Raw genomic sequence first — 23,846 nt, 5'->3', positions numbered from 1 at the left:
GGGACATCAGTTTGATCCCTGGTCCAGGAAGATCCCACATCCTATGGAGCAACTAAGCCCGTGTGTCACAACTACTGAGCCTGTGTTTCAGGGCCTGTGAGCCACAACTACTGAGCCCCACTTGCTGCGACTACTGAAGCCCGCATGCCTAGAGCCGGTGCTTGGAAGCAAGAGAAGCCACCACAATGAGTAGCCCGCACATGGCAAGGAAGAGTGGCCCCATGCTCACCGCACCTAGAGAAAGCCCACTCACAGCAACGAAGACCCAACGCAGCCAAAAATAAATAAATAAATTTATTTTTTAAAAAAACAGAACATAGACCCTAGACTGAAACCAGAAGACTGATGATGCTTGAAACTTCACTTTGATGCCAAGCAATCCGAGAATTGTCCACAAGCTGATCACTCCCTGCTCCTTGAACACTATAAAACTCCTCACTACCCACTCCAAGGTGGGTCACACAGTCTTGAGGGCATTAGCCCCCTGTGGCCCCTTTGCCTGGCAAAGCAATAAAAGCTACTCTTTTCTACTTCACCCAAAACTCTGACTCTGCGTTTCTATTCAGCACCGATGAACAGAGTCTGAGTTTCGGCAACAGGATTTTATTATTCTGATATATTAACAGACGAATTTATAATAACCCAGCGCATCCTTGCATTCCTGGCCATCTCCAGCTCCCACTATAGGGGTCTATTTCCTTTACCACGCTGCCCTTTAAGAGGTGATGGATGAAACTGAGCCAAACAGGAAGGCGGTTGCCCAGGGAAATTGAATAATTAAGTAACAGAGTCTCGATTCATTCACCATCAGTTTAGGTGGTGTCTTGAAAACTTTTGCTTTGGTAGGAGAAATTTGAGTTAGATGGGTTAACTGGACTATGACGTCGCCTCCTGTGGAGGGCAGTGAAAAACTCTGGCTATAATGGAAATATTCACGGTGCCAGTACAGCCATACAGTTGCCAAATACCATGTCTCGGCCAGCTGCGAAGTAGCTGTTTACAGCATTCTTTCTCCCGCCCCACTTTCTACTGGAGGACTCCATTTCCCAGCATTCCCCTGCCTTCAGAGACCTTAGGCCTAGAGGAGCGTGAGCCGCAGTGGTTTCTGGGAAATACAGTCCAGCTGCGGAGCGCAGTTTAAAGAACCAGGACTTGAGGTCCCGAGACAGCGACCGCGCAGGCGCCTTCCGGGGCCCGAAGGAGGGCGGGAAGGCCTGGCCGCCGTGCACAACTCGCGGAGGCGCACAGGTGAGTTCCGAACTGGCGGACCCGAGAGGCTGCCGGTGGGTGTGGGCTGACTGAGGCAGGCGCGCAGGAGGCGGACCGAGTCTGCTTGGGTGGGAGGGGAAGGGCCCTGTGGGCGGCGCCCCGCCCCCTCCTGTCACTCGTGAGGCTGCCCCAGAGCTCCACTGCCATGGACTCAGCGCACAGGCATTGGGAGCCCGCTGTTTTCCAGGAGTCTAGCCGAGTGCGGTTCTGCGGAGGGAGAATTTCCCAGGAGGGAGAATGTACCTTTTCCTCACTTAGCAGGTGAAGAACAGGCAAGGGAGATTCCATGGCTTCTTCCAGATCACAATGCCGATTGAGTTGTCGACGTGGTGTGAAACCAGGGATGTCTGACCCGAAAGCCCTAGCCCCTCTGGGTCTCATCTCCCCTCTCTAATCTCCCACCACCACCCCAACCCCCATTCTGCCTCTCTCTCTCTCTCCCTGTGTCTTTGCTTCTCTTTCTCTGTGTCTGTCCCCTTCTCTCTGGGCCTCTGCGTGCCCCCAGCCTCCATAAGTCTGTGTGTCTTTTCTAAAAACAGTCATTTTCTTCCAAAACCATTGCACTACGCTCACATCAGGAAATGAACATCCATACAATACTATTGATTAGCTAATCTGCAGGCCTTTTTCAGATTTTGCTAATTGTCCCAATAATGTCCTTAATAGCAAAAGAAGATCCCGTGTCATGCACTGCATTCGTTGTCGTCACTTTAGTCTCAGTTAACCTGGAACAGTTGTTCAGTCTTTCTTTGACCTTCATGATCTTAGCAATTCTGAAGATTGCAGACCACGTACTTCTAGAATGTCCCTCAGTTTGGATGTGTTGGTTGTTCCCTTGTGATGAGATTTAGCCTACATGCTTTTGACAGGAATACCTTAGGAATGATGCTGTGTCCTTAACAGAGCAGGAGCCTGTGATGTCCGCTTGCCCATCACTGGTCACATTGGCCTCGATCACTTGGCTAAGGTGGCATCTGCCAAGTTTCTCCTCTTTAAAAAGTTATCCTCAGGCTTCCCTGGTGGCGCAGTGGTTAGGAATCCGCCTGCCAATGCAGGGGACATGGGTTCGAGCCCTGGTCTGGGAAGATCCCACATGCTGCCGAGGAACTAAGCCCGTGCGCCACAACTACTGAGTGCGCTCTAGAGCCCGGGAGCCACAACTACTGAGCCCGTGTGCCACAACTACTGAAGCCTGCGTGCCTAGAGCTCATGCTCCGCAACAAGAGAAGCCACCGCAATGAAAAGACCACGCACCGCAACGAAGAGTAGCCCCTGCTAGCCGCGACTGGAGAGAGCCCACGCGCAGCAATGAAGACCCAATACAGCCAAAAATAAATTAATTAATTTAATTAATTTAAAAAAAACTTATCCTCTTCGTTTTGTAATTACAGTAGATCCCATTATCCTCGGAGGGTACATTCCAAGACCCCCAGTGGATGGCTGAAATCTTGGATAGTACTGAACCCTCTATATACTGTTGTTAACCTAAAGAATAAAGCAGCGGGTTATTTTACCAGCAAAATGGGCTTATTCAGGAACAGCAAAGAATTGCAATTCGGGACAAGCAGGCTATAGCAAAAGCCATAGGAAGTCCAACAAACAAGAGAGGAACTTTATCTTATAGAGAAAAAAAAAACCACAGGAAATTGAGAGGAGATCTTTTGAATGAAAGTCCATTAGAGAAAAGTGAGAATTCAGAGTAGTGATGGTTTCTCATTGGCCTAGTTGCTGTGGTAGTTGATTTCTTGTAGGGGATGCAATGTACATCTTTTCTGGTTGGGGCCTATAATAGATGGTTCTTTCCTGCTGAAGCTTCTTCCATTAGGGCCTGTGATGGTTGTGGAGTGGTGCTGCTTGAGAACTCCCTCTCCTGGCCTCCCAACTCCACTTTTTAAATAATCTGATCTAATCTAATCTAATTTAATTTAATTTTTGGCTGCGCCACGCGGCATATGGGATCTTACTTCCCTGAACAGGGATCAAACCCACCCTCCCTGCATTGGAAGCGTGGAGTCTTAACCACTGGACCGCCAGGGAAGTCCCCCAACTCCACTTTAAATGAGGTTCACTTTTATTAGTTTTCACACAGTTTTTTTCTAAACATTCGTACCTATGATAAAATTTCATTTACAAATTAGGCACAGTAAGAGATTAACAATAATAACTAATAATAAAATAGAACAACTTTAAGAATATACAGTAATAAAAGTTTTGTGAATGTGGGCTCTCTCAAAAAATCTCATTGTACAAATTTAATGCCTCTTCTGTAAAGCACTTATGCTTATGCGCTGTGGCTGTAACTTTTGCAGTTTGTTGGGGGGTTTTTGTTTTTTTGTTTTTTTGGCCACGCGGCTTGTGGGATCTTCCCCGACCTGGGATTGGACCCGGGGCCATGGCAGTGAAAGCGCTGAGTCCACTGGACCACCAGCAAAGTCCTGAATTTCTTTTTCTTTCATCACAATTTCACAGATAGAAGATTCATTCTTAACGTAGATCTTAGCAACCTCAGCATATGATTTTTTTTCTTTTGTTTTTTAAATTTTATTTATTCTTGGCTGTGTTGGGTCTTCGTTGCTGTGCGCAGGCTTTCTCTAGTTACGGCGAGCGGGGACTACTCTTCATTGCGGTGCGCTGGCTTCTCATTGCGGTGGCTTCTCTTGTTATGGAGCACGGGCTCTAGGCGCACGGGCTTCAGTAGCTGTGGCCCGCGAGCTCAGTAGTTGTGCCACGTGGGTTCTAGAGCACAGGCTCAGTAGTTGTGGTGCACGGGCTTAGTTGCTCCGTGGCATGTGGGGTCTTCCTGGACCAGGGCTCGAGCCCGTGTCCTCTGCATTGGCAGGCGGATTCTTAACCACTGCACCACCAGGGAAGTCCCGGCAGACAGATTCTTGACCACTGCGCCGCCAGGGAAGTCTGATATTTTTTTCCGTCTTTATTGAGATCTTTTACCTTTTCACTTAAAGGAAGCACTTTACAGCTTCTCTTTGGCATATTCGAATTATCAGCATCATTACTCTTGCACTTTGGGGCCATTACTAAGTAAAATAAGGGTTACTTGAACTCAAGCACTGTGATACCGCGACAGTCCATCGAGACAGCTACTAAGTGACTATGGGGCAGGATACGCTGGACAAGGGGATGATTCATGTCCCAGGTGGGATAGAGCGGGACGGCGCAAGATTTTATCACGATTCTCAGAATGGTGTGTGATTTAAAACTTGTGAATTGTTTCTTTATGGAACTTTCCATTCAGTGTTTTTGGACCACAGTTGACCTCAGGTAACTGAAACCGTGGAAAGCGAAGCCGCGGATAAGGGGGCACTACTGTAATAAGTGACTCATGAGGAGGTGGTTAAGCCTCTGTTCCTCATCAAAATTTCACCCACTGGTTTCAGCCCTCAGGTGGGTGCGTTCCTGTGTAGCTGGGTGTACGTGCAGCTGTTAGCCTGGAAGCACGTGAGGCTCTGAGTCTTTATTTCTGGACCGTGTTAGTTTCCCATTTCTGCTCTAACAAATTACCAGAAACTTAGTGGCTTCAGACAATACAGATGTAATATTCTCTTACAGTTCTGGAGGCCAGAAGTCTGAACTGGTTTTCACTGGGCAGCAATCAAGGTGTCAGCAGAGCCATGCTTCCTCCAGAGGCTCTAGGGGAGAATCCGTTTCCTGGCCTTTAGCAGCTTCTAGAGGCTGCTTGCATCCCGTGGCTCGTGGCCCCTTCCTTCGGCTTCAAAGCCAGAGGCATAGTGCCTTGTCTCTCTGACTCTGCTCCTCTTTACTTCTGTCACGTGGGCTTCCCCTCCGTGTCAGATCTCCCTCTGCCTCCCTTTTATAAGGACACTTGTCATTGCATTTAGGGTCCACCCAGATAATCCAGGATCATCTTCCCATCTCAAGATGCTTAACGTGAGAGGCAGTGTTCCAGGCTGGGGTTACAGTCCTGCCCAAAGACTCAAACCTAGTGTTTTTTTAATCTACCTTGCAGTGTATGGGGCTTTCCAGAGCCCACAGATATCCATCCCTCCAGGCAGCCTGTGGAAAGGTCACATATTTAACTTGGTTTTTCTAAGAACTTGCTGGGGCTCTGAGCTCACAGCCTGGCTCTGTTACAAATGTTACAAGTGGGTGTGGTCTGCACACAACCCGCTCTGCTCTGAGTCAGGAGAGGCTGGCTGCATTCAGGAACTCATCACCCCCCAAAAAAGGAAAAAAAAGATGCTTAACTTAATCACATCAAAAGTTCATCCCAGGCCTTCCCTAGTGGCTCAGTGGTTAAGAATCCGCCCGCTAATTCAGGGTCCACGGGTTCAAGCCCTGGTCCGGGAAGATCCCACATGACGCGGAGCAACTAAGCCGCAGCGCCACAACTACTGAGCCTGTGCTCTAGAGCCTGTGAGCCACAACTACTGAGCCTGCGCACTTAGAACCCGTGCTCCACAACAAGAGAAGCCACCACAATGAGAAGCCCGCACATGCAACAAAGAGTAGCCCCCGCTCACCGCAACTAGAGAAAGCCTGAGCGCAGCAAAGAAGACCCAACGGCAGCCAAAAATTTAAAAATTAATTAATTGTTTTTAAAAGTTCATCCCAGGGATATCTTTTTTTTTTACATCTTTATTGGAGTATAATTGCTTTACAATGGTGTGTTAGTTTCTGCTTTATAACAAAGTGAATCAGTTATGCATATACATATGTTCCCATATCTCTTCCCTCTTGCGTCTCCCTCCCTCCCACCCTCCCTATCCCACCCCTCTAGGTGATCACAAAGCACAGAGCTGATCTCCCTGTGCTATGCGGCTGCTTCCCACTAGCTATCTATTTTACGTTTGGTAGTGTATATATGTCCATGCCACTCTCTCACTTTGTCACAGCTTACCCTTCCCCCTCCCCATATCCTCAAGTCCATTCTCTAGTAGGTCTGTGTCTTTATTCCTGTCTTACCCCTAGGTTCTTCATGACATTTTTTTTTCTTAAATTCCATATATATGTGCTGGCATACGGTATTTGTCTTTCTCTTTCTGACTTACTTCACTCTGTATGACAGACTCTGGGTCCATCCACCTCATTACAAATAGCTCAATTTCGTTTCTTTTTATGGCTGAGTAATATTCCATTGTATATATGCGCCACATCTTTATCCATTCATCCGATGCTGGACACTTAGGTTGTTTCCATCTCCAGGCTATTGTAGATAGAGCTGCAATGAACATTGTGGTACATGACTCTTTTTGAATTATGGTTTTCTCAGGGTACATGCCCAGTAGTGCATCCCAGGGATATCTTTTGGGACCATTATTCAGCCCACCACCTGGTCTATGTCCAGGCCTGTGTCCCTCACAGGCAGGAAGTCCCTCGAGGGCAGGATCACATCTCACTCATCTCTCTGCCCTCAGAACCCCAAATGGAGCCTGTTACTCACATGGGGCACAGAGCATGTTTGACGAATGAATGGGGGTGACCACAGTCTGAGCACCAACTTCTCTTTGTAAAGGATTCTTCAACTTCATCTCAACAGCTGGAATCCTTCTTTAAATGACATCTGAAGCAGGAGTCCAGGATCCTTGGATTTTAGGACAGATAGAAGGAGCTCTGCAAAATGTGGTCCATCCACACAATGGAATATTATTCAGCCATAAAAAGGAATAAGACACTGATGACATGCTGTAGCATGGATGATCCTTGAACACGTTGTGCTGAATGAAAGAAGCCAGACACAAAATGTCACATATGGTGTGGTTCCATTGATATGAAATGTCCAGGCAAATCCATTGAGACAGAAAGGTTAGTGGTTATGAGGAGGGGCTGGCATGGGGGAAGAGAGATTCAGGGGTAACTGATTAAGCACAAGGTTTCCTTTTAGGACGATGATGAAAATGTCCTGTGACTAGATAGCAGTGATGGTTGCACACCGTTGTGACTGTATTAAATGCCACTGAATTGTATATATTCAAATGGTTAAAATGGTATATTTTCTGTGTTTTACCACAATTTAAAAATTATAAGACACTACTGTATATAAGATAGATAACCGGGCTTCCCTGGTGGCGCAGTGGTTGAGAGTCTGCCTGCCGATGCAGGGGACATGGGTTCGTGCCCCGGTCCGGGAAGATCCCACGTGCTGTGGAGCGGTTGGGCCCATGACCCATGGCTGCTGAGCCTGCACGTCCGGAGCCTGTGCTCCGCAACGGGAGAGGTCACAACAGTGAGAGGCCCGCGTACCGCAAAAAAAAAAAAAAAAAAAAAAAAAAGATAGATAACCAACAAGGACCTACTGTATAGTACAGGGAACTCTACTCAATATTCTGTAATGACCTATAAGAGAAAATAATCTAAAAAAGAATGAATATATGTATATGTGTAACTGATTCACTTTGCTGTACACCTGAAACTGACACAACATTGCAAGTCAATTCTACTCCAATAAAATTAAAATTTATAAGAAAAAAAGGAGGGGTTGGCTCTGGGGGCAGACTTCTGGGTTTGAATCTCACTCTGACACTTGACGTCTCTATGACCTTGAGCAATGGCCGTGGCCTCCTGTGCTTGGATTTCCTCATCTGGGGATAACTGTAGTTACTTCTCTGAGAGCTGCTGTTTGGGTGCAGTGAGCTGAGCCCCTTGATTACTAGTGGTGATCACTACAGAATGGGGGCCTCGGGACTTCCCTGTTGGCGCAGTGGTTAAGAATCCCCCTGCCAATGCAGAGGACATGGGTTCGAGCCTGGTCCAGGAAGATCCCACGTGCCGCGGAGCAACTAAGCCCGCACGCCACAACTGCTGAGCCTCCGAGCCACAACTACTGAGCCCGCGTGCCTCAACTATCGAAGCCCACGCACCTAGAGCCCGTGCTCCACAACAAGAGAAGCCACCGCAATGAGAAGCCCGCTCACCGCAACGAAGAGTAGCCCCCGCTCGCCCCAACTAGAGAAAAGCCCGCGCACAGCAACAAAGACCCAATGCAGCCAAAAATAAATAAAATAAAATAATATATATATAAAAAAAGAACGGGGGCCTCAGGCACCCTGCCCTCAGCCTTTGCTTTGGCTCTCAGGAGACCAGGGGCCCCTCTGTCATGAGGCATCTTTGGCAAAGTGTCTGTCTGTCTAGGCCAGAACTGACCCCCTCTCTGCTCCATCTTCCTCCTGTAGCTTTGCAGACTTAGGCCTGGTTCTTTCTTCTGGAGGTGCATGCCTGGGACCCAGCAATGGCCATCAGGACCCTGACGGGCAAAGGCCAGGTGAGTCTGGGCTCCCTCTTCCCCGAGATGACTTTGTGGACCCCAGACGGCTTTCCACGTCTCTGCCTGTGCCAAGATCTTCTGCCCCTCCCAATACTGGGAGAGATACAGTGATGGGAGTTTCTCTGGGACTGGGAGGTGCGGGGTCTGGGGCAGGATTCTCTGAGATGGGACATTATGACACGGTCTAAAAATCAATCATCTAATGCTCAGCAGCCTTTTGGTTACCAGGTGAAGTGGACAGTGGATGGTTTTGCTTCATCCTGAGCCTTATTCTTGGAATCAGGAGTGGGGGTTGGGATCAGAGTTGGAGTGTGGGAAGGAGTGCGACTTAGGAGTAGCTCCGACATACCATGACTGGTAGTTTGTTTTTTATTTTGGCCGCGCCGCACAGCATGCAGAAATTCCCCAACTAGGGACTGAACCTGTGCCCCCCTGCACTGGAAAAGCGGAGTCTTAACCACTGGACCACCAGGGAAGTCCGGTAGTTTTTTAAAAGCGTTTCTCAGGGCTGTCATGTACAGGTGTGTAGGTTACGTACTGCACAAGGGTGCCTCATCTCAGTGGCATGATTTGCATCTTCCACCTCCTACATCGGTATATTGATTATAGCAATTTACACGCAGATGGCAGTCGTCACATGCTAGAAATAATTGGTGTATTATAACAATTTTCCAACAGATGGCAGTAAAGAGTCATGTGAATGCGGCGGGGGGGCCTTGTTCTACTTTCTACCAAGGTGCCTGTGGGCTAACGGCTGCCCTACCTAGACATTTTACATTCCCATGGGCCGGTTTAATTCAGTCGTCCCAAATCTGCCAAGTCAGAACGTTCCAGCGCAGGGAACAAGTGGTAGGCTCTTGACACGTGACCTGTCCCACCCCAGAGTTCTGGAAAGACGTGCCTGTCCATGATATAAAATTGGCCCTTGCAGGAATCGGTGACCTTCAAAGACGTGGCTGTGGACTTCACCCTGGAGGAGTGGGGCCAGCTGGGGCCTGGCCAGAGGGAGCTGTATCGGGATGTGATGCTGGAGAACTACCAGAACCTTCTCTCGCTGGGTGAGGCCCTGCCCCCTGCCCTCCCAGGAAGAGGCAGGATGCCCCCTTCAGCCCTCATCTCCTCCATGCCCACCCACTGCTTAACTGTGGGCATTCACGGGGGTCCTCTCTGCACCTCTCACCGGACCCTCCTGGGCGGCCCCTGTCCATCTCTCTGTCTCTCTGCTGGCTTCTCCCAGAGTCCCAGCATCCCCAAGGGCCCCAAGTGCTCTGCCTGTCCCACAAAATCTTCAGCCTGTGCCCCTGCCCTCTTCTTTTTTTTTTAAATTTTATTGAAGTATAGTTGATTTACAATGTGGTGTTAATTTCCTCTGTACAGCAAAGTAACTCAGGTATACATACATATGTATTCTTTTTCATGTTCTTTTCCATTATGATTTATCTCAGGATATAAATATATTATTGAATATATTTCCCTGTGCTATACAGTAGGACCTTGTTTAACCATCCTATGTATAACAGTTCGCCTCTGCTAATCCCAAGCTCCCAGTCCATCCCTCCCCCACCCCTCCCCCTTGGCAACCACAAGTCTGTTCGCAATGTCTGTGAGTCTGTTTCTGTTTCGTAGATGTTGATTTGTGTCATATTTTAGATTCCACATATAAGTATCATATGGTATTTGTCTTTCTCTTTCTGGCTTACTTTGCTTAGTATGAAAAACTCTAGGTCCATCCATGTTGCTGCAGACGGCATTATTTCATTCTTTTTTATGGCTGAGTAGTATTCCATTGTATATATATACCACATCTTCTTTATCCATTCATCTATTGATGGACACTTAGGTTGCTTCCACATCTTGGCTATTGTGAATAGTGCTTCTAGGCACATACGGGTGCATCTTTTTTTTTTTTTTTTTTTTTGCGGTACGTGGGCCTCTCACTGTTGTGGCCTCTCCCATTGCGGAGCACAGGCTCTGGACGCATAGGCTCAGTGGCCGTGGCTTACGGGCCTAGCCGCTCCACAGCATGTGGCATCTTCCCGGACCGGGGCACGAACCTGTGTCCCCTGCATCGGCAGGCAGACTCTCAACCACTGCGCCACCAGGGAAGCCCTTTTTTTTATTTTTTATTTTTATTGGAGTATAATTGCTTTACAATGTTGTGTTCGTTTCTGCTGTACAGCAAAGTGAATCAGTTATACGTATACATACATCTACTCTTTTTTAGATTTCCTTCCCATGTAGGTGACCACAGAGCACTGGGTAGAGTTCCCTGTGCTAAACAATAGGTTCTCATTAGTTATCTATTTTATACATAGTAGGGTATGCGTGTATCTTTTTGAATTAGAGTTTTCTCTGGATATATGCCCAGGAGAGAAAACACATTTTTTGAACAAACAGTTCAGGCACAGGGAGTCCCTCTTATCAGTTAGAGAGTTCTGGAGCCCTCCTGAAACCCAGGTTCCCAGATGCCAGCAAGGGCAACCTTGCAAGCAGGACTTGCCAAGGAGAGCAGTCAGCCTGCTGTGTTAAACCCCTTTCTGCACAATCTGCACATACAGATGAGGTCCCCTCAGTCTGCCCCCCGAGCTTCAATCTGTGCTGCTGGTGGCCTGCAGAATACCTCCCTGGCGAGATCCCATGCTCCCTGTCCCCACTGAGCTCCCCATATCCCCCTGGACCCACTCCTCCTCCGGTTCCCGCATCTCAGGGACAGTTTCCGCCCATCCAGTCACCAGGCCAGTCCTGGGCATGGCCTGTACCCACTCCTTCCTACCCTTATGTGACCTGGCCCCTGCCCACCTCCTCAGTGTTACCCCCTTCCATTCTCTTCCTCCTCCCGCTTCTCCATTTAAGGTGGGAGCGATTTTTCAGCATGTTTGCTCACAGGAATGATCATTAGGGAGTATGTTTGTTTCCTAGGGCGGCTGTACCAAATTGTCACAAACCTGGGGACTCACAACAGCAGAAATGTATTCTCTCACAGTTCAGGAGGCCAGGAGCACAAAACCAAGGTGCAGGCAGGGCCGGGCTCCTTCTGAAGACTCCTGAGGAGAGTCCTTCCTGGATTTCTCCAGCATCTGAAGACTCGTGGCATTCTTGGCATTCTTTGCCCTGTACCTGCATCGCCCCAATCTTTGCCTCCATCTTCACCTGGCCTTTTGCCCTCCAAATGTGTCTGTGTGTCTCTCCTCTTCTTATAAGGACACCAGTGATTGGATTTAGGGCCTGCCCGAATCCAGTAGGACCCCATCTTAACCATTTACATCTGCAAAGCCCCTCTTTCCAAATCAGGCCACATGCTGAGGTTCCTGGGGGTGTAATATTCCCCCACTGCAGGAAGAGAGGACTTAGTGATCTCAAAGACAGCAGGCCTGAAAAAGTCAAAAGAAACAGATGAGATGAATTTTAGTAATCTGTTTTGTTGCACCCAGCCTAGCCAAAATATGATCATTTAGGCACATGTTGACATCATAATCAGTCTATGAATTATTAGTGAGATTGTTTCCTTTTTTCTCCATATCAAGTCCTTGAAATGCTATGTGTATTTTTCACTCAACTTGAACACAGCGCTGGAGCCTTAAACAGTGATGTCAGGGCTCAGGTTCTCTCTGGAATGTAGTAGGCACTCAATAAACGAGTCTTGCAGATCTTCTAATCATTAGGTGTCCAATGTATGCATCTCCCCTGCAGACCCAGGGCTTGGGGCCCAGCCCTGAGGCCTCCCTGTGACTGCGGCACCCATGGCCAAGTCTCACATTTTTTTCAGGGGCAGGGCTTCCTGGGTCCAAACCCGATGTGATCTCCCGTCTGGAGCGAGGGGAAGAGCCCAGGATGGAGAGGAGAGAAGCCTGGCGAGTTACCTGTTCAGGTGGGTGAGGATGTCCAGCAGATGCGAGCTGTCTTCCTACCCTCCATCTGTCATGATCAGTGACGGTCGTTTGAGAGTGAGGGAGTGTACCATACAGGCTATCACTGTGGGTGCTGGGTTCAAATCCCAGCTCCACCGCTTCCTGGCTGTGTGACCTTCAGGCAAGTCATTTAGCTCCTCTGTGCCTCAATTTCCTCATCTGCAAAATGGGGTCAATAATAGCACCTGGGGTTGGGAAGAATAAGTGAGTTAATACATACAGAGGGCACCCAGAACCCTCTGCTCAGAATAGGCTACGATGGGGAGTTCCATGGCAGACTCTGGGCTTCCACTTCTGTGGGCCCAGGTTCAATCCCTGGTCGGGTAACTAAGATCCCACAAGCCACGCAACGTGGCCAAAAAAAAAGAAGAGGCTACAATGGTTATCGTTATGATTATTTATTGGAAATCACTTGTGTAAGAGACCCAGAAGTGGGATCTGGCCTGACGTGTTGGGGGACAGGAAGAGGCCAGATTTCTGCCCCTACAGGCCCGTGACCTCATCAGAGGAGGGAATTGAAGCATCCTTTTTTCCATCACTTGTCCATCCTGTTGTGGGGCCAGTACTTACCCCTTCCTACCCCCTCACTCACCATAGCCCATCAGGCCCCAGTCTTGTCCCTCCTGCCCGCTCTCTTTCCCCATTCCCCACCCCACCCCCCGCCAACAGCCCTGGCTCAGCCCTCAGTGACCCTCACCTGGACCCTCACCCCAGCCTCCTCCCTGGCCTTCCAGCCTCCAGTCTTCTGGTTCATCTTACACACAGCCCCAGATCCCGTCCCTCCCCTGCTCATAGCCCTCATGTGTCTGTCTCCCCAGTGCCCCTGAGACAAAGTCCTAGCCGCACACCTGGCATCAAGGCCCTGTGTGATCCAGCCTACTCTGTCTCTGGCCTCATCTCTCATCACCATCCACCGGTGTTGGTACCTCACGCCCTGACCTCACTCCCTGAAGTGCCTGTTCCTCCCTGAACTTGAATGTGTGTTCCCACCTTTGGGCTTGTGCACATGCTGTTCCCCCTGCCTGGAACACCCTTCCCTGCTTTGTCTGCCTGGCAGACACCTTCATGATCCTCAAGGCTACAGGTCACCTCTTCCAGGAGGCCTTCCCTGACTTCCAGGCTGAGTGACCTGCCCCTTCTTGGTGCTGTCACAGCTCCTTGCTTGAGCTGCTATTACTGCACTTGTTCATGTGGCAGTTAAGAGTGTGGGTTCTGGAGCCAGACTCTCTGAGTTCAAATCCCAGCTCTGCCACTGTCAGGCCATGTGACTGTGGGTAAGTGACTTAAGCTCTTGGTGCTTATCTGTCAAGTGGGGACATTGACTGGGGACACTGATAGTACCCACTTCACTGAATTTCTTTTGGGGACTGAATTAGAGAACTCTAGGCTCTAAGACTCAAGTGGATTTCCCTGGGTGAAGACCTCTACCACGTGTCTCCGAAGTTCACATCACTAGAGAAAAGCACATCCAAGTGACCCTTGCAGAGAGAGGCTGACATGGAAGCCCTCACATCATCTCTCTAGCCTTCACCTACACATATATTTGTTACATACTTTGCTGTAAGAAATTTTAGCTGTGCATACAACTTGTTGTTGAGTCATGTAAATCCTTCCAGAAAAATCACCAAATTAGTGGATGGTTGTGGGATCACCCCAAACAGAGTCATAGCAACTAACTGCTCTGCGGGATTTTGAAAATAATCCTGTTGTCATTGGATTAGGCAATGGTTTCTTAGATATGACATCAAAGGAGCAAGCAAGAAAAGAAAAAATAAATTGGACATCATCAAAATTTAAAACTTTTGTGCTTCAAAAGACACTATAAAGAAAATGAAAAGGCAACCCACAGAAAGCAAGAAAAATTTTGTAAATTATATGTCTGATAAGGAACTGATCCTTCTTACAACTCAACAATAAAAAGACAAATAATCCAGTTAAAAATGGGCCAAAGATCTCAGTAGCCGTTTCTTCAAAGACACACAAATGATCAGTAAGCATATGAAAAGATGCTTGATATCATTAGCACATACCTGCTACATGACCAGCCGTGGTGAAGACCCCAAATCAGGCACCAGACGGGCATCATGAATCTTCCATTTACAGTAAACAATGCTGGGACTTCTCGGGCAGTCCACTGGTTAAGACTCCGGGCTTCCAATGCAAGGGGCGTGCGTTCAATCCCTGCTCAGGGAGCTAAAATCGCACATGCCACGTAGCCAAGAAAATATTGATTTTCTTTTTTAAATCCCAGCAAATTATACAGTAAACAATGCTGACAGCCTAGTACCTTTTGACCCATCGTCTTGAGCACACAGAAAAAGATCATTAACCAGTAATTATGTAAAATACCAGGAATTCAATTCTCAGAGCTTAGCTAAGGGTCATTGCCATGGTTACAGAGATAAAAACTGAGTAAAGTGGACCTTCTTGTTAACTCTTTCCCTGCACATGTCCACCAACATAGTGTGAGAATGCTTCTACCATGCTCGTTTGCCAACATTGGATATTTTTAATATTTTCCAATGTAAAAAGTGTCAAATGGCATCTGAGAAATTTGACTTTTTAGACTATTACTGATGTTGAGCATCTTTTTCACATATTTATCAGCCACTTGTTTTTCTTCTGCAAAATGTCTATTCACATTCCTGCTTCACTATTTCATTAGATTGTTTCTCTTTTTCTTATCGATTTGTGAAAATGTATTACACATATGGCTAAGAAACCACTGTGCATATAAACTGCTTTGCAACTCATTTTTTTTGCATGTTTAGAATATACTGAGACCATTCTTCCGTGTCACAACATGAATCTATCTACCTCATGCCTTTAGAACTAGCAATATAAACTTTGAAATCTTTCTTTTTAAGATTACAATGTCAGGGAATTCCCTGGCGGTCCAGTGGTTAGGACCTTGCACTTCCACTGCAGGGGACACGGGTTCCATCCCTGGTTGGGGAACTAAGATCCCACAAGCCGCACAGCCAAAAAAAAAAAAAAAAAAAAAATTTACAATGCCAGATCTAAATAACCAGCTTCTTTTGTCCTGGGACAGATGAAGTTCATATTTTCCATTTCTTTCAGACTTGGAGACAAACTCTGAAACTACTCAGGAGACACTTCCAAAAAAGAGTATTTCCAAAGACGTGGCTTCCCCAATGGGAAAGATGGAGGGCATTTTAAGGGCAGTGCTTGGAGACACCAAGTTGGGGGACTCCTGGACATGCGGCCGTCAACTGGAAGACCAGGGAAAGCAGGAGAGGCATTTGAGATGGTTGTTTACTACTCCCGAGGAAAACACCCATGGCGAGTTGAGACACTTCAGGCAGACCTCAGCTTTCCTTGGGAAGCAAAGAGTGCCTGGGGGAGAGGATCCTCAGAAGTGGACCAGGTCAAGAAAGAGCCTGAAACACCAAAGGAAACCATTTAACTGCACGGAATGTGGGAAAGCCTTCATCTACCATTCGGATTATGTCCTACACCAGAGAATTCACACTGGAGAGAAGCCCTACAAGTGTAACGAGTGTGGGAAAGCATTCAGCAACAGCTCATATTTCATCCAGCACCACATCATCCACACAGGAGAGAAGCCCTACGCCTGCAACGAATGTGGCAAGACCTTTACCCAGAGCTCATCGCTCACTGAGCATCAGAGGATCCACACTGGAGAGAAACCCTACAAATGCAAGGAATGTGGGAAAGCCTTCACCCAGAGCTCCTCCCTCATCAAACACCAGCGATGCCATACTGGGGAGAAACCCTATAAATGCAACCAGTGTGGGAAGTTCTACTCCCAGGTGTCCCACCTCACCCGCCACCAGAAAATACACACAGGGGAGAAGCCCTACAAATGCAGTGAGTGTGGCAAGGCTTTCTGTCACACCTCCTCCCTGACTCAGCACCAGACAATCCACACTGGTGAGAAACCCTACAAGTGTAACGAGTGTGGGAAAACCTTCAGCCACAGCTCGTCACTGACCCAGCACCAGCGAGTCCACACTGGAGAGAAACCTTACGAGTGCCCCGAGTGTGGCAAAGCCTTCAGCCACAGTTCATCCCTGACTCAGCATCAGAGAATTCATACTGGTGAGAAGCCCTATGAGTGTCATGAGTGCGGGAAGGCTTACACGCAGATCTCCCACCTCATGAGGCACCAGAGCGTTCACGTGGGGGAGAAACCCTATATATGTAATGAGTGTGGAAAGGCTTTCAGTCACACCTCCTCCTTTACTCAACACCAGACGATCCACACTGGTGAGAAACCCTACAAGTGTAACGAATGCGGGAAAACCTTCAGCCAGAACTCCTCACTTATGCGCCACCAGAGAATTCACACCGGGGAGAAGCCCTATGAGTGTACAATTTGCGGGAGAGCCTACACCCAGATTTCCCACCTCATCCAACACCAGAGGACTCACACCGGAGAGAAACCTTATGAGTGCAGTGAGTGTGGGAAAGCCTTCAGCCGGAGCGCCCATCTCATCGAGCATCAGAAGATCCACACGGGCGAGAAACCCTATAAGTGTAAGGAGTGTGGGAAAACATTCAGTCACAACTCATCCCTAACTCAACATCAGAGGATTCACACCGGCGAGAAACCCTACACCTGTAAGGAATGCGGGAAAGCCTTCAATCAAAGTATCCACCTCATTCAGCATCAGAGGATTCATACCGGGGAGAGGCCCTACAAATGTAAGAACTGTGGGAAAACCTATGCCCAGATTTCACACCTCGTTCAACACCAGAAAGTTCACATGGGTGGTAAGCGCTATGCATGTAAAGAATGCGGAGAGGATTTCAGCTGGGGTTCACACCTGGCCGAACATCAGAGACTTCACACTGTGCATGATGGCTATGTCTGCGGTAATTTTGAGAAAGCCTTTGCTTGGAACATGCAGCTTAGTGATCATCAGAGAACTCATGCTGACTAGAGAGCCTGAGAATGAAACAAACTGGTGATTCTTCTGCTGGGTTCCATTCAGCCTTCATCAGCAGTAGAAGCTTCTTCCCAGAGAGGAGCCATAACACTATATATTGAGATAGTTGGTTCCTTTTTTGCCTCCTAGAAGGAGGATGGCACTGTTTATCACCAGCAGAGACAGCTTCTGATCATTTAAAGGGCTCCCCCCTAAAATCTAAGCTTCCCCCCCATTTCTCAACCCTACAACGTCCCTGGATGGTGGTAGGTATGGGGTGGTTTACATAGGATGCAACTTCATCTGGGATCTTTAAAAAGTCTCTCTGAGCTTTTAAAATTTATTCATTATGTGTTAAATTGGAGCCTGGAAATTCAAGAAGAAACAAACACAGCTGGAAAGATTCATTTGTTAGAGTAAAAGTCACAAATATATGTAACTAAAGATAAATGCCAGGTGATTTTAGTTTCCTTTAAAACTTTAAGCTACAAATTTCACTGAAAAATCTGCAGTTGGCTTAAACATGGAATATGTTTCACATATTTCCAGCCATTTCTTATGTCCTATTGTTTCTGTCTTTTCCACTTCCAGGAATTGTGCTTTACAAAGTAATTGCCCTGTTAGACATCATTTTCTGATTTTAGTCATGCTCAAAAGGAGGTTTTTATTCCCTCATATTTTTGAAACATAGTATTTTCTATTAGAAAAATAATACATACACTTTTATAACAGGAAAAAATTTAAAGTAGAATAAGATAAGCTTATTTTAAAGGATAATTTGAAAAGTATAGAGAAGTATGAACTAAAATACCAATTCCCCATAATCCCACAGGCCAGAGAGACCCACTAGTCATTTTTGGGTCTATGTCTTTCTGGTTTCGTTTCACTCTGTATTCCATATCCATATTTTTTTTTTTTTTTTTTTTGCGGTACGTGGGCCTCTCACTGTTGTGGCCTCTCCCATTGCGGAGCACAGGCTCCGGACGCGCAGGCTCAGCGGCCATGGCTCACGGGCCCAGCCGCTCCGCAGCATGTGGGATCTTCCCGGACCGGGGCACGAACCCGTGTCCCCTGCATTGGCAGGCGGACTCTCAACCACTGCGCCACCAGGGAAGCCCCATATTTTTTAATGTTGAAAATTTTGGATCATAAAACAAAAAGCTATATACTCACCTACAACTTGGCCATCCTCAGAAGTCAGGTTGTTTTGATTTTTTTTCATCTTTCCTTCTGAATATCATTTTAAAATAAGTGTTACTTTATTTAATTGTAATCAGAAACAATTTTGGCTTCTCTGTTTTGCCCTCACTATACCATGACATTGTCTTTTGTCACCACGTAAACTCCATCCTCATCATTATTAGGGCTAATGATGTTTCATTGGTGGGCATAGAATAATCTATAAATCCATGCCCCCATTTAGACTTTGCTCTAAGCCCCAGATTGACACAGGTTATTCACCAATTTTCCCAATTATGAATCATGTAATAATGAGCATTTTCATGCTAACTTCCTCTCTCCTTTTGGGGGGGTTATTTCTCTAAGTCAAATTCCCAGGATGGGAATAACAGAATCAAGACTCTAACCATTTTCTTGGTTCCTGGAACATATTGTTACATTGCTTTCTAAAGGGGCTGGACCTAATCTACCAGGAGCAAGCTAGGAAGTGAGGACTACAGTTCTGTTACATTATAACCAACACTGAACATCAATCATATAATGTTTTCCCATGTCAAACATATAAAATGGCTAGTGATTTCAGTAACTTACTGTGTGCCAATTTTGTGCTAAGTCCTTGGTACGTGTGAACTCCTTTCATTCTTCAAACAATCACATATGTTCAGGGCTGTATTATCCCATTTCACAGATGAGGATACCGAGGCATGCTGATAATGTAGACAAAGCCCCACAGCTATGAGGTCATGGAGCCTGAACTCAAGGTCAAGTAGTCAAGCTCCAGGAGCTATGCACTGAACTTCTATTGGGATTGAACACATTTCACATATAACATTTCCTTCTTAAAATAATGTTTATTATCTTATTATAAAAACCAATACATGCTTTTTATAAAAAATTTACAAGATCCAAGAAATCCAGAAGATTTTATGCAAAGGCCAGTGCTACCCAGAGATAACTCTTAACATTTTGGTATACTTCTGCTATTTTTAAAACTTAATCACAGTATTATAACGCTTTAATAAATCTGGGACATAGTTAATATACAGTTTAGCATACTTCTGTGTTTACTTAACTTTATATCACAGGCCCCTATCATTAAATATGATTTACCGATATCATTAAATACCCACGTCATTAAATACTCTTTAACAACCTGATGTTTGGGGGCTTTGCATAGTTTGTGTTTAGTAGTAGCCAGTCCCCTGTTGGATACTTTGGTTGCTTCCAGTTTTTGACTTTTATAAACATCCCTTCTACTGAAGTCTTAGGCTGAGCACCCTACCAGCTCCCAAGTAGAATCCTGGCAGGGAGTCTGTGGGGTCAAAGAGAGAACATTTTAATGACCCTGTGCACATAGTTAATGGCTTCCTGAAATTTCTGCATCTGATTGGCAGTGGATGGGACTGCATCTCACCAACATCATCACTGGTAGTTACCATGGTTAAAAGTCTTTGCTCAGGTATTTCTTCTGTGACTTCCTTCATGGTTGATGAAATACTCGTTTATTGTGAATAATTCAAACAACACAAGAATGAAGAACACTGTGGCTCTCTATAAATCTTCATTCCAAAGATTCTAGACTGTTTTCTGTTGTTTCTCCGTTTCTGTTGGCATGAAATATATATGTACATAAAATATTATTTATATGGCATAATCACAGACGTGATTTTAAGTGACTTTTTTCACTTGATATAATATTAATATTTTCCCATGACAATCAATCCAAAATATATATATAGTACATATTGTACAAAAATATATACACATGTATATATGTATATATATATGTATCATCATTTGCCACTTTTAACAGCTGCATAATAGTTCATGCTAGAGTTTCTTGAATTTATTTAACCAAATTCTATTAATGAGCATTTGGGTTGTTTTATTTTCTTTTCCATCATTGGACATATATTATTTGACACTTGTGCAAATTATCTCTATAAGATGAATTCCTAGAAGTAATCTTGTGGGATCATAGAATGTCCATGTTTAAAATTTTGATAGTTATTGCTAAATAATCCTCCAAAAAAGGATGACCCAATTTACAAAACTCCTGAAAGTGTACATGAGTGCCTATTTCTTTCCTCCACTTCCTTCACAAATACTCGGTATTAGTCTTTTATTATTTTTAACATTTCTCATCTAATAAGTAAAAATGTCCTATTGGTAGGGAGATTAATGATCTTCTTATGCCTTTATTGATGTTTTGCCTTCTTCAAATTGCTTATTTATATATTTTGCCCATTTTTAATTGGGCTGCCTTTTTGTATTGATTTATAGGAGCAAGTCTATGTATTACATATACTAACTCTTTGGTATATACATTACTAATATTTTCTGCCAGTTTACTATTTCTCTTCCAGTTTTGTTTATGGTGTATTTTGCTACACAGAATTTTAAACTTTTTAGGTGTTCAACTCTATCTGTATTTTCTTTTATAGTTCTTGGACCAGCTTCACACTAAGAAAAACCTGCCTCACCCCCCCAGGATTATGAAGAAAGTCCTATATTTTATTCTAGTACTGTTACGATTTTTTAACAAGTAAATGTTTATTCCTTCTGCATTTTTATGGCTTATGGTATAAAATTTCAGTTCCTAGAGGCCACCTGCATTCCTTGGCTTGTGGCCCCTTCATCCTCAAAGCCAGCAGTGTAGCATCTTTAAATCACCCATCCTAATATATTCCACCATATATGTAAATTTCTCAGCACACTTGGTCCACTCCCTTCTCGAAGATTCACCCCTCCTGTACTAACATACTGACGTAGAATAATTGAATTCTTAGTCTAAGAGAACCTAATTTTGAATCTTGCCTTTGCCATTGCCTTGCTGTCTGATCCAGTTTCTTCATATTTTAAATGAGAATAATAAGCTATATTACAAAAGATGTTTTAGGTTTCAAATAACAGAAAACTTAAAAGAGTTCAAACAAGAAAGACAGTTTACTAGCTCAAGTAGCCAAAAGGACCAAAACAAGGCATTCATCTTGTTTATCCTAGTACTTCAGGATGCCTTCAGTGGCAAGTAAGAGAAAACCCCAACTCAACCTCACAAACACTAGGAAGAAGAAATCTACAGGTAAGGCAAGCTCCACCTGCTATACATTAATATTTCCCTACAATTTACTTGAGATTTATATGGTTTTATTTCACAATTATCTTCTCAAATAATTATATTGCCTGATCACCTTTTCATTCCTATCTCAGCCACTTCCCTGTTTACTTCATAGTACTTACCGTAATTTCCTATTATAGGTCCCCTATTTACTGCCTGCTCTGACTCCCTGAAGGCAGGTCCTTTGTGTCTGTCACCACTATATCTCCAGCGCCTAGAGCACTGCCTGGAACGTGGTAGGTTCTCAGAAAATAGTCACTGACTGATTGATTTATTTCAAGCCTGAGCCATTCCCATCCCCACTTGCACGGTAAGAGAATGTTAGTTTCCCCACTCCCTCAAGGTAAGTATATCATACAGCTTTAAATTTTGGCCGGATATATAAATAAAGATAGCATTTTTCCTTTTTCTCTTCCTGGCGCTCTCCTACACATCCCTCAAAGCCTTATTCAAGACCCCTCCCCTGAGAAACCTTCCTCACATCAACCCTTTCAGTCCCGCCCTACCCAGTTTTTCTCCCTTCTTTGTGCTGTAACACATTTTTCATTAAGTTTTATGAGCAAAGCACGCTGTTTTGTTGAGCATCCCTACTACTTAGAAACGCCTTTAAAGAAGACCCCTTGGGACTTCCTTGGTGGTGCAGTGGTTAAGAATCCGCCTGCCAATGCAGGGAACACGGGTTCGAGCCCTGGTCTGGGAAGATCACACATGCCGCGGAGCCCGTGCGCAACAACTACTGAGCCTGCGCTCTAGAGCCCGCGAGCCACAACTACTGAGCCCGCGTGCCACAACTACTGCAGCCCACGCGCCTAGAGCCCGAGCTCTGCAACAAGAGAAGCCACCGCAATGAGAAGCCCGCGCACGGCAAAGAAGAGTAGCCTCCACTCGCCGCAACTAGAGAAAGCCTGCGCAGCAACGAAGACCCAATGTAACCAAAAATAAATAATTTTATTTATTTATTTTATAAAATAAAGAGGGCCCCTCGCCTAGCGTCAGTGCTTAGACAGTTGTTATGAAGACAGGCTTCCGGAACTGACGGTTGCCCTGACAACGGACGCGCGGTGGTTAGCTTTGAGAACGCAGCCTGTGATTGGTCGAGAGGAAACGAACTGTGTAACCACCTTCTCCTTCACCACTCCGCCTACGGAAGATAGAAGAAGCCTTTGACACCGCTGTACCCAAAGCGGAGGCCGCCCCGGAACTCCAGGGTTTCCTCCGCCTTCGCCCTCAGAGAACCGTCGCCCTGAGGAACCGGAATCCCGCGAGGACCTGGGAAATGTAGTTAGGGAGCCTGCGCAGGCGCAGAGGCATTCATGGCACAGGGGCTGCGCCCTCCGCGGCACCGCCTTCGTGGGGACTGTCTGTGGGGGACCCACTCTCAGTCCAAGACCAAATTGCCAGGTACTTCAGGATACGAGTGTCCATGACACTCATTGTGTCCTCCCCGTCTTTGGCCAGAAGAGAGGCTCGGAGCGGTCTCGGAGTCTTAGGCCATCTAGAGCAGGGGTTCCCAACCCTCTGGCCGGTGTACCCACCAGTCCATGGCCTGTTAGGAACCGGGCGGCACAACAGGAGGTGAACAGCGAGCGAGCAAAACTTCATCTGGGGCTCCCCACTGCTCTCATTACCGCCTGAACCATACCCCACCGCCCGCCACAGGTCAGTAGAAAACTTGTCTTCCACGAAACCGGTCCCTGGTGCCAAAAAGGTTAGGGACCGCTGATCTAGAGGACAGAGGGGAATAAGAAGCTGGGCGAGGCTGGAGCCTGCCGTCAAGGAGCCTGAGGCTGGAAGGGGGGCGGGCTTTGAGGCGAGGCGGTTGTAGGGGCGGGGTTATGAGGCGAGGTTATGAGCAGGACTACAGCGGGAATTGGCTGGAATGGGCGTGGACGGGAGGGCGACCCTGGAAAAGAGGCGGGACCTCAGGTGGAATTGAGCCAATGAAGCTGGAGTAGGCGGAACTCGCTGACTGTCCTGAGAATCCTCCTATCCAATATCCTTCTTGAGTCCACGGGCGAAAGTGAGGCTCAGAGAAGAGATTTGTCCAGGACTGTTCACTGATCTTTCATTCTTGGTTTAGGGACTCATTGGCTGAATTAAATGGTGTTGAACCAGTTCAGTTTCTAAGCTAACTTTCTAAGGAAGGTAATTAGTAAATGTTTTGTAATAAGAAATTTATCGTTATTATTGTTTTATGAGTAATACAAGACTGAAGCATG

General features: G+C 46.2%; 1 protein-coding gene and 1 long non-coding RNA gene across 3 annotated transcripts; one reads left to right on the top strand and one right to left on the bottom strand.

The window, feature by feature from the left end:
* The first annotated feature begins 602 nt into the window (after window positions 1–602).
* LOC101277416 (zinc finger protein 883) lies at window positions 603–23,846 on the top strand. Of its 2 annotated transcripts, none has more exons than XM_049703411.1 (5): window positions 603–1,248; window positions 8,418–8,506; window positions 9,441–9,567; window positions 12,282–12,377; window positions 15,499–23,846. In XM_049703411.1, exons 2-5 carry the CDS (start codon window positions 8,474–8,476, stop codon window positions 17,343–17,345), a joined length of 2,103 nt encoding a protein of 700 aa, XP_049559368.1. In that variant the 5' UTR covers window positions 603–1,248; window positions 8,418–8,473; the 3' UTR covers window positions 17,346–23,846. The 2 variants fall into 2 exon arrangements, with proteins under 2 accessions (XP_049559368.1, XP_033273071.1); XM_033417180.2 differs by having other exon boundaries at window positions 811–1,248; window positions 12,276–12,377.
* LOC125962712 (uncharacterized) lies at window positions 11,746–14,586 on the bottom strand. The gene is made up of 3 exons (XR_007474351.1): window positions 14,448–14,586; window positions 12,370–12,602; window positions 11,746–11,880 (listed from the first exon to the last, which is right to left on the bottom strand). It is a non-coding gene; the product is annotated as an uncharacterized LOC125962712 (long non-coding RNA).

This window comes from Orcinus orca, chromosome 20 (genome assembly GCF_937001465.1).
Source record: "Orcinus orca chromosome 20, mOrcOrc1.1, whole genome shotgun sequence".
Lineage (NCBI taxonomy): Eukaryota > Metazoa > Chordata > Mammalia > Artiodactyla > Delphinidae > Orcinus > Orcinus orca.
The sequence above is the reverse complement of the archived record's forward strand: the minus strand, read 5'-3'. Positions and strand labels throughout refer to the sequence as shown.

Coding starts and splice junctions, on each gene's coding strand:
- LOC101277416 (XM_033417180.2), top strand. CDS start 8,474: ATGGCCATCAGGACCCTGACGGGCAAAGGCCAG. Junction 8,507..9,440: donor CCCTGACGGGCAAAGGCCAG/GTGAGTCTGGGC, acceptor TGGCCCTTGCAG/GAATCGGTGACCTTCAAAGA. Junction 9,568..12,275: donor CCAGAACCTTCTCTCGCTGG/GTGAGGCCCTGC, acceptor CATTTTTTTCAG/GGGCAGGGCTTCCTGGGTCC.